The sequence below is a fragment of the Cervus elaphus genome, chromosome X (genome assembly GCF_910594005.1).
Source record: "Cervus elaphus chromosome X, mCerEla1.1, whole genome shotgun sequence".
In the NCBI taxonomy this organism is placed as follows: Eukaryota; Metazoa; Chordata; class Mammalia; order Artiodactyla; family Cervidae; genus Cervus; species Cervus elaphus.
Window position 1 is genome coordinate 158841481 of NC_057848.1, and position 15527 is coordinate 158857007.

Genomic DNA, 15527 nt, shown 5'->3' on the forward strand with positions numbered 1-15527 from the left:
AGAAAACCCAGAAATAAACCCATGCACTTATGGTCAATTAATCTACAACAAAGGAGGTAAGAATATACAATGAAGAAAAGACAGTCTCTTCAATAAGTGATCCTGGGGAAAGTAGACAGCTACATGTAAAAGAGTGAAATTACAATATTCTCTAATACCATATAAAAAACTCAAAATGGATTCAAGGCCAAACTTTAAGACCAGATACTGTAAAACTTTCAGGGGAAAATATAGGCAGGACACTCTGACATAAATCACAGCAATATTTTTTGGATCCATCTCCAACAGTAGTGGAAACAAAAAGAAAAATTTTAAAATAAGACCTAGGACTTCCCTTGAGGTCCAGTGGCTAGGACTCTGTGCTCCCAGTGCAGGGGGGCCAGGTTCAATCCCTGGTCTGGGAACTAGGTCCCACATGCATGCTGCAATTAAGACCCAATGAGAACAAGAAACAATTTTTTGAAAAAGGGCTTATTTTTTTAAAAGGGGACCTAATTAAACTCAGAAGTTTTTATACAACAAATGAAACAATAACATATACATACTACTAAGTACAAAATAGATAAACAAGGATCTACTGTATAGCACAGGGAACTATATACAATATCTTGTGATAACCTATCATGGAAAAGAATCTGAAAAAGGACACACACACACACACACACATATCACTTTGCTGAACACTGAAACATTGTAAATCAACTGTACTTTAAAAAATAAATTTTTTTTTAAAAAAGCAAGAAAGGTAGTTGCCTCTGAAGACAGGAAACAGGTTGAGTGGGAAGGAGAAGTATTACTGTGATTTAAACTTTATTTTTAAAAATACAGATAGCAACTTCTGCCTCTGAGGGTTGTGGTAAGTAGAAAACAGTGCACACAAAGAACTTGGAACAATGCATGGCACTTAAGTCTTATCCAGTGAGCATCAGCTATAGGTACATCCAGCAAAGGAGACGAGCAGGCACCCAGGAGAGAGGTAGAAGAGGGGCTCTGAATCACAGACTGTCCAAAGATGCTGAGCCTAATTTAAAACATACACATATGCCCCATTAGCCAGAAATTATGGCAGAATCTTGGACAGAGAAACAACCCTAGAAAAATGTATTCCTAGAAAATTGTCCTAGCAGCAAAACTCATTTCTGAAAATGCATAAATTCAAGTTTAGGGATCATGATGTAGAAGAAAAACAAGGAAGGGGTAACAGAAACTTAGAAAACAATGTTTCAAGAACAAATGAGTGCCCACAAGAAAATGTCACTTCACATGTAACAGAACAGCTAAGATTAAAAACACTGAAGAAAGAAACCAGAGTACCAACTGCTGGCAAGGAACACTGAACTCTTATACATTGCCTATGGGAGTATGCAGTCACTTGGTGAAACTCTTTATTAGTTTCTTATACCTACCCTAAGGTACATCAATTCCACTCCCAGGTGCCAGAAAAATGACATATGTCACAAAAAGACTCATACACAAGTGTTCGCAGCATCCTTATTCATAACAGCCAAATGCTGGAAATAACCTAAATACTCATCAGCAGAAGAATGGACCATCACTCCATGATACATTCATACAGTGGAACAACACTGAGTAATATATTAACAGGAACAAACTGCTTAGACACGTAACATGAAGAATCTCAACCACTGTGCTGAGGAAAAGACACCCGGTCATTCACTATGATTCCATTTACATGAGTTTCTAGAAGAAGCAAAACTAATCTACAGGGATAAAAATCAGAACTATGTTTGCATGGGGGAGGCAGGGAGCACAGAGAAAGTGACTGGAAAGGGGCATCTCTGAGGTGACAGAAATATTGGTTTTAATGTCAGGCAGACTTTTTATTGAAGTATACAGTTGATTTACAATATACTTTTAGCATGGTGATTACAGTATTTTTATAGATTATATTCCATTTAAAGTTATTATAAAATAATTGCTATATCTCCCTGTGCTGCATAATATATCCTTGTAGCTTATGTAGTTTATACATAGTAGTTTGTACCTCTTAAATGAACCATTTTTGGGGGCTGCACTGGGTCTTCATTGCTTTTGCGTGGGCTACTCTCTTCATTGCAGTGCTCAGGCTCAGTAGTTGTGGCATGCAGGCTCTAGAGCTTGGGCTCAGTAGTTGTGGCACCTGGGTTTAGTTCCTCCAAGGCATATGGAATCTTCCTGGACCAAGGATCAAATTCATGTTCCCTGCATTGGCAGTGGATTCTTATCTACTGTGCCACCAGGGAAGTCCAAGTAGTTTGTACCTATTAATCCCCTACTCCCTCCACTTTCAACCACTAGGTTTGTTCTCTGTATCTGTAAGTAGGTTTCTGTTTTGTTAAATTTATTCACCTATTTAATTTTTTAGATTCTACATATAAGTGATATCATTTCTCTTTCTCTGCCTTATTTCACTAAAGATAATACCCTTTAGATCCATCCATGTTGTTACAAATGGTAAAATTTCATTCTTTTTTATGACTCAATATTCCATTGTGTATATGTATGTATGTGTATATCTTCTTTCTTCATTCATCTGCTGATAGACACTTAGGTTGCTTCTGTATCTTGGCTATTGTAAATAATACTGCTCAGAATGCTGGGGTGCATGAAGTTTTTCAAATTCGTGCCTTTATTTTTTTCAGATATATACTCAGCAGTAGAACTGCTGGATCATATGGTAAGAAAATATTTTATCCACGATAAAAGTGGTAGATACATGGGTATATCCATTTGTTAAACTCAAATTGAAGACTTTAAAAGTGTGCATTTTATCACATGCAAATTTTACCTCACTTTTTTTAAAAAGGCTAAGAAAGAATGAAAGCATGGACAACCTTGACACAAGCTTCTAAAAGTCAACAACAAAGAAAAGCAGGTTGTTTCCTTGACACTGGGGGAATGAAAGCCCAATTTGAATGGAATGAGGAGAAATGGAGTATGAAGGAGAGAAAGCTGGTACAGGCAGATTTTTTAAGGAATAATAACCAAAAAAAGACAGGGTAGAACCTGGTGACTCAGTAGAACAAAAATGACTCACCTTTGAATTAAAAACCAAAAACTAGGCACCATGCTAGGCATAGGACTCCAACTTTCAAAGCTAGATAAAATTAAGAAAAAAAAATCCACTTCTAAAAACAGGGAAATTCGGCAGGAGAGACTATAAGAGAAAAATGAAGAATTCTCAATCTCATTTCATTTCAGACACCAATGGGACACTCAAGTTCCAGGGGAGTGATTTTTCATTCCTATTCCCTTATACTCATGTTCTCGCTAATACTCACAACAGCCCTACAGAATACTATTACTCTGTTTCAAAAGAAGAAAGGAAAATCATGGTTCAGAGTAGTAAGTAGCTTGCCCAAGGTCACATAGCTAGTCACATAAACCCTCATCTTCTGATTCCAATCAAAAGATTTTCCCAGGACTTCCCTGGTGACACAGTGGATAGGAATCTGCCTCCTAATGCAAGGGATATGTATTTGATCCCTGGTCCAGGAAGATTCCACGTGCCACAGGGCAACTAAACCCATAAGCCACAACTACTGAGCCTGAGAGCTGCAACTACTGAAGCTCATGTGCCTAGACCCTGTACTCCACAAGAAGAGAAGCCACCACAATGCGAAGCCTGAGTACCATAACAAAGAGTAGTCCCCACTTGCTGCAACTAGAGAAAGTCTGTGCAAAGCAACAAAGACCCAACACAGCCAAAAATAAATAAAGAAAAATTAAGGAAAAAAAGATTTTCCCATCATGCCATACCTGCTTCTTTCAGCAAGATTATAGCCTCTCAGTCTAGCACACTTTTATCTGTGTCCCTCTAGAAGTCATCACTATTTTCAGTGCAGCAAAAACCTGCAGAAACTGGGTCATTTTCAGTTACAGCTCACAGAATAAAAAGGGTGGGGGGTTACAGATATACAATTCTAGAATACCTTTAAAGGTCATATCTTCAGCTAGGAGCCTGAACTCCACAAGGACAAGATGCTGCAGTGAATTTGTGGAGCTTTAAGCACTGCAGCCTAGGCAGCCAACTGTACAAGTCATTCTCACAACCAACTAACATATTTTACCACTAACAGAGTCAACGTAACAAAAATGTGAGCAAGCAAGCAAGGCCACAATTGGGTACTTCACACACCTCAACACAATGCTTCCCCTGGCATTTCTCTTATTATTCTTATTCTCAAGCACAAGAGCTAAATATTTTCACTTATGTGCTCAGTCTTTAAAGGTTGAATCAACTCTTCTGCAGAATTCTATTTTTTAAGTAGTTTCATGAGAGCAGGTATCATATAAATAAGTTTGGTATGTTTGCAGAAAGGAATAAGAATTCCAAAACAATACAAATTCTTCATGTGCTATGTTCCTATGTAATAAAATTTGTAAATGAAGGATTAAATCATCTAAATCATTATCTACAAGTCTAAAGATGAACTAGTTTGTAGGACAGAAAACAAGGCATTACTAATATAGATTTCATTTTATATTATTTTTAAACCTTGCTTGAGAGTATAAAATTAAACTGAGTCCGGTTTACAGAGCCAGAGATAAGTCAGGAGACTCAGAAACTGGTCGCATGGCTGACTGATAGAGGAAAGTGTCTCTAAGATACTGCCTGGGACAGCTGGCCTCTTACCTGAATGCATCTGCTCCGTGCTGCTCCGCAGTTTGCTGTAGCCATGGCTCAAGGGCACCCTCTGGTAATGAGGCGGGGAAGAAGGAGGGGAGGCAAGAGGTGACATCGAGGGAGACTGCGTTTCCTGCTTCAAAGAATCAGAGCAGAGTTCAGAGGGAATCACTCAAGGAGCCTGGTGCTCTGAGCTGCAGTTTTGAAGTATAATGCAACTCTACTGCCAGTAAGCCGACTGCTTTAACAAATGAAGATGTTTTCTCAAAAACGCAGCTTGGTTAAAAAGCACTGTCTGGGGATTCAAAAGTCTCTCAGAAAATAGCCTCTCCAGAACTCAGTTACCTAAATTACTAAAACAAGCCTAACACACTTCTAGTTACTCCAATAATATTTTCCTTGGGAAAACAAAAGACAACTGATCACATGAAATAACATTCATACTCCACAATTTTGATCTCTTTGTGAACAGATTCAATTTTCACTCATTAATAAAGGCTCTTATTTCCTAGATCTACATTTATCAAGTTTTCCAACAATGTGGATATTTTTAAAATATTTTAAATGGTAATGTTAAATATTCTTGGAGCTGTCTAGCCAAAGTAAAATGTCAACTTTTTTATACTGAGAAATTCCAAAACAATTCATTATGGGTAAACTCCAACTAGCCTACTCCTAAACAGTAGGATGGCACCTTAATAAAGTACAAATCTCAATTCAAATGTGAACTTTATGTAGGACCACAGGCGAGACAAGCTATTATTACTTGGCGTTTTACTATTACTCAGCTACTGGGTTTCCTCTCTTTTTTTTCATGCTACTAATAGACTGGTAACAAGGAAACTATACTTTTTATCAGCATAGAGACTATATAGGTGTTCTTAGTCAAAAATAATAATAATAGTAATTCAATCTGAGATACCAATCAAGTACTCTTTTTCAAGTAAAAAGAAAGAATATTTGCTTTGAATTATAAGTTCACAACCACAGACTGGGTGGGCCTAGCATAAATCCAGACTGAAGCAAAAGGATGTGTCCTCAGTGACACTGCCAGGGGATGGGCCTGAAAGTTCCCAGAGCATCAATCATCCTGGGATAGTGGGCCCTCATTCCTCTCCAAATGCTGGTGGGAAAGCATGCCAAAGAGTACTGGCTGAAGATTCTGATATAGGCATACCTCATGTCATTGCACTTCACAGCTATTACTTTTTAAAAAAAAAAAACAACCTAGTTTATGGCAACCCTGCATCAAGCAAGTCTACCAGCACCGTTTTTCCAATAGCATTTGCTCACTCCATATCTGTGTCACATTTTGACAATCCTTAACAATATTTCAAACATTTTCATTATTGTATTTTTATGGCAATGTGTAATCAGTGAGGTTTGATGTTACTACTACTTGCTGAGATGGTAAGTTAGCAGTTTTTAGCAATAAAGCATTTTTTTAAATAAGATATATACATTACGGTTTTTTAGCCACAATGCTATTGCACACTTAGTAGACTACAGTATAGTGTAAATCTAACTTTTGTAAGCACTAGGAAACCAAAAACTCGTGTGACTACTGCAGTGGTCTGAAACTGAACCTGCACTGTCTCCAAGGTATGCCTGTACTCCTTTTTATATAAATCCCTGAAGAACTAGTTTAAAATGTATCAGAATTAGGATGTTATACAACAGAACATACTATATGTCACTTAAATATGAAAACTGCAACAATACTTTAAATATCCAGCATTATTAGGGTGAACCATATACATTAGTTTTCCAACTTAATCCTTTAATAGTCATTGCATTTGAAAAACATTTTTATTGGTCTAAAACATGACAAATTTCTTTTCCATATAGAAGGTACTACATTGAATATGATTTGACTTTTCTGCATAATTCAGTATCTTCATTGCAAGTACCTTTATGCTCTGAGTGCTCACTAATGTGTAAGTCTATTTTACCTCTTATTGACAGACTTACTCATCTGGAATTTTACACTTTTCTCTCTACTCATCACTATCTGACTATTGCAATTAGTGGTCTAATTTTAAAAGCCTGTCCACCCTATTATTGTTCCTGACCTGTACATGTAAAGGCAGCATTTCCCAAGATGGCCCTCCAAGAAGGGATTCCCTGGTGAAAGAAGTTTAGTACATGCCAATCTCCAGGTCTCTTTATTGCAGGACTTGTCAGGGCCTTTACTGTGCTAATGTGCACCGTGAATGTCTAAGACCAAGTATTTAGCCTTTCCCCCAAGAATAAGGCATGAAACAGCGCTCTCCAACCACACTTAACCAGAGAAACCAGATTTTTGGAAAAAAGCACTTATTAAAAACTCCTAGAAGTTACATTTCAAAAAACCCATTTGGAAATGGTGGTTAGATAAATCAAATAAGTGTGTTAAAGCAGTAGCCTTACTTGAGACACAATTCTACATTAAAGTAGGCTCTAAATGGCCCAGAGATGGCTCATGGTAATTGCTATGCATCAGCCTCTTCTTCTTGCTACAAGGAAACTTTATAGGCACACTCCAAGCCTATAATTGTATCCCAGATGGTGCAATTCAAGGAACTGGAAGTTTGACAGCAGCTATGAGGCACTGCTCTGTGAGGGTTCATGGTCAGAAGCAAACAGACATGCCTGATCAGACTATTTACCTGTTTATCCTCATCGTCGATTCTTTTGAAGGTATTTTTTTCTGTGATTAAATATGGAATCTGAACTTTAGCTCCATGAAGCTCAGTCGTGTTCCCAAACCGGATTTCAGCATCAGTCTTTGACATCATAAAGCGAGGCAGCGGCAGTTCTTTAGGAGCAGAATCAAAGAAGCTCAAGTGAGATTTTATTTGAAAACTGCAAAAAGGGGAACTCAATGGCCAAAAGATGAGTCACTTTTGAGGAAAAATTCCAGAGCACTAAATATAGATTAAATCTGATTTCAACACAATAAAGACTCCTATAATAATGTCATGTGCTACAGTTTAGCAAGGTATCTTGGCTCAACATTTTTAAATGCTGTCCAATCATTCTAGAACAAATTCAGGTTTTGGACAGATCTTCCATTTCAGCCTTTAGTTTGGCACCAAGAAAAGGGATGTGACATGGTAGAAATCAGTGTCAAGTGACAACAGTAGCAGGCAAACTTATATAGTGTTTATTATATGCCAGAGACTATATTAAGATCTGCAAATATTAACTCATTTAATCCTCACAACTCGCTACAGTAAGATGATCATTACCCTTCTTTTACAGATGTGGAAACAGACCAGAAGGAGCTAAGATGACACAGCATATCTGTGGCAGAGCTGGCTCTTCATAGGTCAGTGCCGCTGCCCTATAGAAAGGCCCCTCATTCCAAAAAAAAAAAAAAGAAAGGCCCCTCATTCCCAGGGCAAACTTACTGGATACAACACGTTCTCATCCTATGTTATTGTTCAAGGAATGTTCACACACAATCTCCAGTTGTCTTTTTGTAATGTAATAAGGAAAATGGCATCAAGTTAGATCAATCAATCCAACGTTCAGTCAAATTCTACTGTCAAAACCATTAGCCACACTCAATACCACAAAGAGCTGAAATGCAACAGCCTGGTGTATTTTTACTTACCTTTCAAATTTCTGACAAAACTATTCTGAAAACAGAAATGATACTTTGGCACACTTCAAGTTCTCAGCAGAGCAAATCACACACAATAATACAGCACAAAGAACACCAAAAATGGGTATAATATTCTGGATTAGGCATAATGATTTGCATCTGGATTCATTGTTTAGGATAATATTCATCAGTGTGCCTTTGCCTTCCCTTAGCTTGCTCTTCCAAAAACACAGCTGCACTTCCAATGATCGCTGCTGTGTTACAGCCAGATAACATCTTAGCAACAGCAAGCAGTATCTCAGCTCCCCAGGCAAAGAAGGCCCCTGGTTCTCTAATATCCACATCATGTTTATTTTTAGTTGCTATGTCCACATTCAATTCAAAGAAGTAGGCAATATGACAAATCCCTGCGTGATCAATCAGCCAAGAGCCCAAGAGACATGAATAGAATAACCAATCTGGAAAATTAAACCAAGACTTTCCCCTAAAGAGATTATGGCCACCATTTTTAATATTTTATTATTTCCTAACCCTGGCAGCTCTTCAGCACTCAAGGCAGGACTGGACTTCAAAAGAAAGAAGGCAAGAGAAAAGAAAGTCTAGATTCTCAGTAAAAGAAATATGAGCTAATCCTATGGTTCTCTTCTCAGAAAGGTATTTATTACAGCTCAGTCTGAAAAAAAGGATCTTAAAAAAATTGAACAAGATCACATAAAATAACTTGTACTCTAATCTGCCCACAAGAGGATGACGCTACTTACAAGCCCTATCTGGAAAGAGAAGAAAAAAAAAAGGAAATGTTCGGCACTTGTAAGCTCCCTGACCAGTGTTTCACTGGTGTTTAACAGATAACTCCAGGAACAATGGAACACAAACCTGGTTGGTGAATATCAACTACTACACTAGGGCCCCTAGCTGTCCTTTAGGACACTGTCATATCACAAATTCTCCTTCCCTGGCTATGGCATTTCTCCAGAATTGTTCACCTGGGAAAGAATCTACCTCCCTCAGACAGCGGAAGACAAAATACAGCTGAATTTCTCTCATACTTTCTTTGTTTTCAAGGCTTTAAACAACTTTTACTTAACAGAATTGTAACCATATATACTGATATTCCTATTATTCAAAACTAATGAAAGTGCTATTTTTCCTAAGGTGGTGCAAGCTTTTTTTTATGCTACAAGCTTTTTAAAAGTGAAAAGCAAAACTATAGTTTGTCAACATTCAGTCTAAATGTTGTTTCACAGTCATATGTACAGCAAATTTAACAGCAAAACTTTATTAGAAAATTAATCAATAAAGTACCTACTATCCAGTGATATATGTCACGTAATCACAGGAGAAGATCTATCTGCAGTAATTGGTTAGAATCTTTTCTCCCAAACTGAATTAAATTAGCAGATAGGAAACAAACTAAGAGTTCAAATAAAATACTGACAGGGGCCAAGGACACAATGAGCACAGCAATCATTTGTCTCATAATGGTATCTTAGGTTGTATTCTTTGAAAACAGAAATGCTTTGTATATTAAATAGAAATGACTGTTTTTCCCTTCCACAAACAAAATTATGTCTCTGCTTTTTTAAACATGTGATCCTCTAAGGGAAAAATCCTTTGTTTTCCCATGTTTGATGGAGTCATGAATATTAGAAATACATCAATCTCCTCAATTCATTAGAAAAAACATAAGCAGCATAAACACAGTAATGAAAGATTAATTACAAAGAAGCAGCTGCTGTGCACTGTCTTCAAAAGATCCTGATGCTGGGAAAGAGTGAAGGTGGGAGGAGAAGGGGACAACAGAGGATGAGATGGTTGGATGGCATCACCGACTCAATGGACATGAGTTCGAGTAAACTCCGGGAGTTGGTGATGGACAAGGAGGCCTGGCATGCTGCAGTCCATGGGGTCGCAGAGTCGGACATGACTGAGTGATTGAACTGAACTGAGAAATATAATCGCAGCCACATGTATCATAGTAAATTGTATAGTAGCTACATTAACAAAAAAAAATGTTAAGTGAAGAAGCCAGTGAAAAAATACAAATACTGCATGGTTTCACTTACATGACAGATCAATCATCAAACTCATGGAAACAGAAGGTAGAACGGTGGATGCCAGAGGCTGGAGGGAAGGGGACTGGGGAGTTGTTTAATGGGGGTGGAGTTTCCACCTTGCAATGTAGGCAGATTGGTTGCACAACAATGTGGATATACGTAACACTACTGAACTGTATACTTAAAAATGGTTAAGATGATTTTATATTATGTATATTTTGTCACAACTAATATTTTTCAACTTAAAAAAAGCAAAAAACAGAGGTGAAATTAATTTAGTATATTTTAACCCAATGTTATCAATGACAGCATGTAACAAGATAAAAATTAATATAATAGTTTACATTCTCTTTTCAGACTAATGCTTTAAACCCCATGTGTACGTCCCTGTACCACAGACCTCAATTCAGATACACCACATTTCAGGCACTCAGGAGCTGCAGTAGTATGGCTACTGGCTGCCCTACTGTAAAAGCACAGTTTGGCTGATGGTTGCTATGAAGCAATATGGACCTCTATGGCCAGAGATCTAGATGTTACTAAGAAATACTATAATGTTAAAAGTAAAAAAATAATTGAGTTCTTCTAAAATTTTGTAAAGAGTATTTTGTATGGAGGGATGATGATGATGTACACAGAGCTTAACTATTTGAAGACTTTTTTTTTTTTTTAATTTTATTTTATTTTTTTTTATTCTTTGAATCAGCCATGGATTTGAAGACTTTTAAAAATTTGTTTATTTTTGGCCGCGCTGGGTCTTCATTGCCGCAGGCTTTTCTCTAGTTGCGGCAAGGGTTTGTTTCTCATTGCAGTGGCTTCTCTTGGTGCAGGGCACAGATTCTAGGGAGCACAGGCTTCAGCAGTTGTGGCTCCCAGACTCTAGAGCACAGGCTCAATAGTTGTGGTGCACAGACTTAGTTGCTCCACAGCATGTGGGATCTTCCCAGATCAGGGATCAATTCTGTGTCTCCTGCATTGGCAGGCAGATTCTTTACCACTGAGCTATCAGGAAGCCTCATTTGAAGACGTTTAACAAATGTATATATAACCTCATAACAAATACCCAAAGTGCTTTCATATCCCTTTCTAGTTAATCATCTCCCCTTGTCCCACTGAGCAATGTATTCTAATTTCTAAATCCACAGATTACCTTTGCCACTATAGAACTTCACATAATGGAATCATACAATATTAATCTTTGTAACTAGCTTTTCTGATAACACTTTGTGATAATCATCCAATGTACAACATAATCATCTAAAGACAGTTCATTCTTTTTCACTGCTATGGAGTAATCCACTTTTATGAATATACTGAAAATTTTTAAACCCACTCTCTGTGATGAACATTTAGGTTGTTTTCAGTTTAGAGCCATTATGAATATAGCTGCTGTGCACAGTCTTATAAATTACTTTTGAGAAACATGAATTCATCAATCTTGGGATATATCTATGAGCCACATTCAACCTGCTGTCTATTTCCATATAGCTCATGAGTACTATATAGTAGTAGTATAAGTATAAACTATTATGTACAAAATAAGCTACAAGCATGTATTATACAACACAGGGAACATAGCCAATATTTTATAAGTATAAATGGAGTATAACCTTTAAAACCTGTGTGTGAATCACTATATCATACACCTGTAACTTATATAATACTATACATCAAAGTATACTTCAGTTTTTAAAAATTGTATTTTCATTAAAAAACAATAGGTTTTACATTTTTGAATGCTTGGAAAACATCAAAAGAAAAATGATTCATGATGTGAAAATTATGAAATATAAATTTCAATATCCATAAATAAAGTTTTACTGGAACACAGCCATGCTCTTTTGTTTACACATTCTGCTTTTCCAGTTCAAAAGCAGAGTTGGATATGTGCAATAAAAGCCATATAGCTCACAAAGCCTAAAATATCCACTACCTAGCCCTTTACAGGAAAAGTTTGCTGATGCCTGTCTTATACAATACAGTGCTTAAACTAAAACATAATCTTACTAAAACAATAAAGTTTCATTTAATGGAAAAATATTTTATGTTACTTGAGCTTTTAATGTAAATTTTAAGTAATTTAAATTGCTGCTTTAATTAAAATTCAATTTCTCACTGGCACTAAACACATTTTAAATGCTCTATAGTCACTTTCACAGGACTAATGGCTACCATATGAGATAGCACAGTTTAGATGCCTGGCCAAAGGATTACCCAATTTTATGCTCACAAAAACACTACAAACCAGCTACTACTTGACACCTGCTCCAGTATGAAAAATATAGACAGTGTATTAAAAAGCAGAGACATAATTGTGCTGACAAAGGTCCATATAGTCAAAGCTATGGTTTTTCCAATAGCCATGTATGGATGTGAGAACTGGACCATAAAGAAGGCTGAGCATCAAAGAACTGATACTTTTGAATTGTGGTGTTAGAGAAGATTCTCGAGAGTCCCTTGGACTGCAAGGAGATCAAACTAGTCTGTCCTAAAGGAAATCAACCCTGACTATTCACTGGAAGGACTGAGGCTGAAGCTGAAGCTCCAATACTTTGGTCACCTGATGCAAAGAGCCAACACACTGGAAAAAGACTTTGATGCTGGGAAAGACTGAGGGCAGGACGACAAGTGGGCAGCAGAGGATGAGATGATTAGATAGCATCACTGACTCAATGGACATGAATCTGAGCAAACTACAGCAGATAATGAAGCACAAGGGAGCCTGCCGTGCTCTAGTGACTGGACAAACTCTCGAGTAGTTCAAGGGTCAGTTGTAACTGTTATCCTTTATAATCCTACATCTTTGTACACATTTAAAACATTACTCCAAAACAGAGACACAGATTTACAGAATAAACATATGGATACCAAGGGGGAAATGTGGATAGGATGAAATGGGAGATTGGTATTGACATACATATCCTACTATGTATAATGTCTATCTCCCGAACAGTAATGCTGAAGAAGCTGAAGTTGAAAGGTTCTATGAAGACCCACAAGACGTTCTAGAACTAACACCCAAAAAAGATATCCTTTTCATTATGGGGGACTGGAATGCAAGAGTAGGAAGTCAAGAAATACCTGGAATAACAGGCAAATTTGGCTTTGAAGTACAGAATGAAACAGGGCAAAGGCTGATGGAGTTTTGCCAAGAGAACGCACTGGTCATAGCAAACACCCTCTTCCAACAACAAAAGAGAAGACTCTACACATGGACATCACCAGATGGTCAACACCAAAATCAGATTGATTATATTCTTTGCAGCCAAAGATGGAGAAGCTCTATACAGTCAGCAAAAACAAGACCGGGAGCTGACTGCGGCTCAGATCATGAACTCCTTATTGCCAAATTCAGACTGAAATTGAAGAAAGTATGGAAAACCACTAGACCATTCATGTATCAGTTCAGTTCAGTTCAGTCACTCAGTCGTGTCCGACTCTGTGACCCCATGAAATGCAGCACACCAGGCCACCCTGTCCATCACCAACTCCCGGAGTTTACTCAAACTCATGCACATCAAGTTGGTGATGCCATCCAGCCATCTCATTCTCAGTCGTCCCCTTCTCCTCCTGCCCCCAATCACTCCCAGCATCAGGGTCTTTTCCAATGAGTCAACTCTTCACATGAGGTGGCCAAAGTTTTGGAGTTTCAGCTTCAGCATCAGTCCTTCCAATGAACACCCAGGACTTATCTCCTTTAGGATGGACTGGTTGGAGCTCCTTACAGTCCAAGGGACTCTCAAGAGTCTTCTCCAACACCACAGTTCAGAAGCATCAATTTTTCAGCCCTCAGCTTTCTTCACAGTCCAACTCTCACATCCATACATGACCACTGGAAAAACCATAGCCTTGACCAGAAGGACCTTTGTTGGCAAAGTAATGTCTCTGCTCTTTAATATGCTATCTAGGTTGGTCATAACTTTCCTTCCAAGGAGTAAGTGTCTTTTAATTTCATGGCTGCAGTCACCATCTGCAGTGACTTTGGAGCCTAGAAAAATAAAGTCTGACACTGCTTTCACTGTTTCCCTATCTATTTCCCATGAAGTGATGGGACCAGATGCCATGATCTTAGTTTTTCAAATGTTGAGCTTTAAGCCAACATTTTCACTCTCCTCTTTCACTTTCATCAAAAGTCTTTTTAGTTCCTCTTCACTTTCTGCCATAAGGTGGTGTCATCAGCATATCTGAGTTTATTGATATTTCTCCCAGCAATCTTGATTCCAGCTTGTGCTTCTTCCAGCCCAGAGTTTCTCATGATGTACTCTGCATATAAGTTAAATAAGCAGAGTGACAATATACAGCCTTGACGTACTCCTTTTCCTATTTGGAACCAGTCTGTTGGTCCATGTCCAGTTCTAACTGTTGCTTCCTGACCTGCATACAGGTTTCTCAAGAGGTGGGTCAGGTGGTCTGGTATTCCCATCTCTTACAGAATTTTCCACAGTTTATTGTGATCCACACAGTCAAAGGCTTTGGCATAGTCAATAAAGCAGAAATAGATGTTTTTCTGGAACTCTCTTGCTTTTTCGATGATCCAGCGGATATTGGCAATTTGATCTCTGGTTCCTCTGCCTTTAATAAAACCAGCCTGAACATCTGGAAGTTCACGGTTCACGTATTGCTGAAGCCTGGCTTGGAGAATTTTGAGCATTACTTTACTAGCGTGTGAGATGAATGCAATCGTGTGGTAGTTTGAGCATTCTTTGGGGTTGCCTTTCTTTGAGATTGGAATGAAAACTGACCTTTTCCAGTCCTGTGGCCACTGCTGAGTTTTCCAAATTTGCTGGCATATTGAGTGCAGCACTTTCACAGCATCATCTTTCAGGATTTGAAATAGCTCAACTGGAATTCCATCACCTCCACTAGCTTTGTTTGTAGTGATGCTTTCTAAGGCCCACTTGACTTCTCACTTCAGGATGTCTGGCTCTAGGTGAGTGATCACACCATCATGATTATCTGGGTCGTGAAGATCTTTTTTGTATAGTTCTTCTGTGTATTCTTGCCACCTCTTCTTAATATCTTCTGCTTCTGTTAGGTCCATACCATTCCTGTCCTTTATTGAGCCCATCTTTGCATGAAATGTTCCCTTGGTATCTCTAATTTTCTTGAAGAGATCTCTAGTCTTTCCCATTCTGTTGTTTTCCTCTATTTCGTTGCACTGATCACTGAGGAAGGCTTTCTTATCTCTCCTGGCTAGTCTTTGGAACTCTGCATTCAAATGGGAATGTCTTTCCTTTTCTCCTTTGCTTTTTGC

General features: G+C 38.0%; 1 protein-coding gene across 3 annotated transcripts in view; it reads right to left on the reverse strand.

Annotated features, from left to right (window-relative positions):
- REPS2 (RALBP1 associated Eps domain containing 2) overlaps positions 1 to 15527 on the reverse strand; it is a 268277-nt gene that overhangs the window by 174497 nt on the left and 78253 nt on the right. For 2 of the 3 annotated variants that reach the window (XM_043896996.1, XM_043896995.1), the window contains exons 3-4: positions 7276 to 7424; positions 4637 to 4760 (exon numbers count right to left, since the gene is read on the reverse strand). In XM_043896996.1, coding sequence (XP_043752931.1) covers positions 4637 to 4760; positions 7276 to 7424 — 273 coding nt within the window. Of the gene's footprint in view, positions 1 to 4636; positions 4764 to 7275; positions 7425 to 15527 lie in introns of all 3 variants that reach the window. The other variant, XM_043896993.1, reaches the window with a different exon arrangement.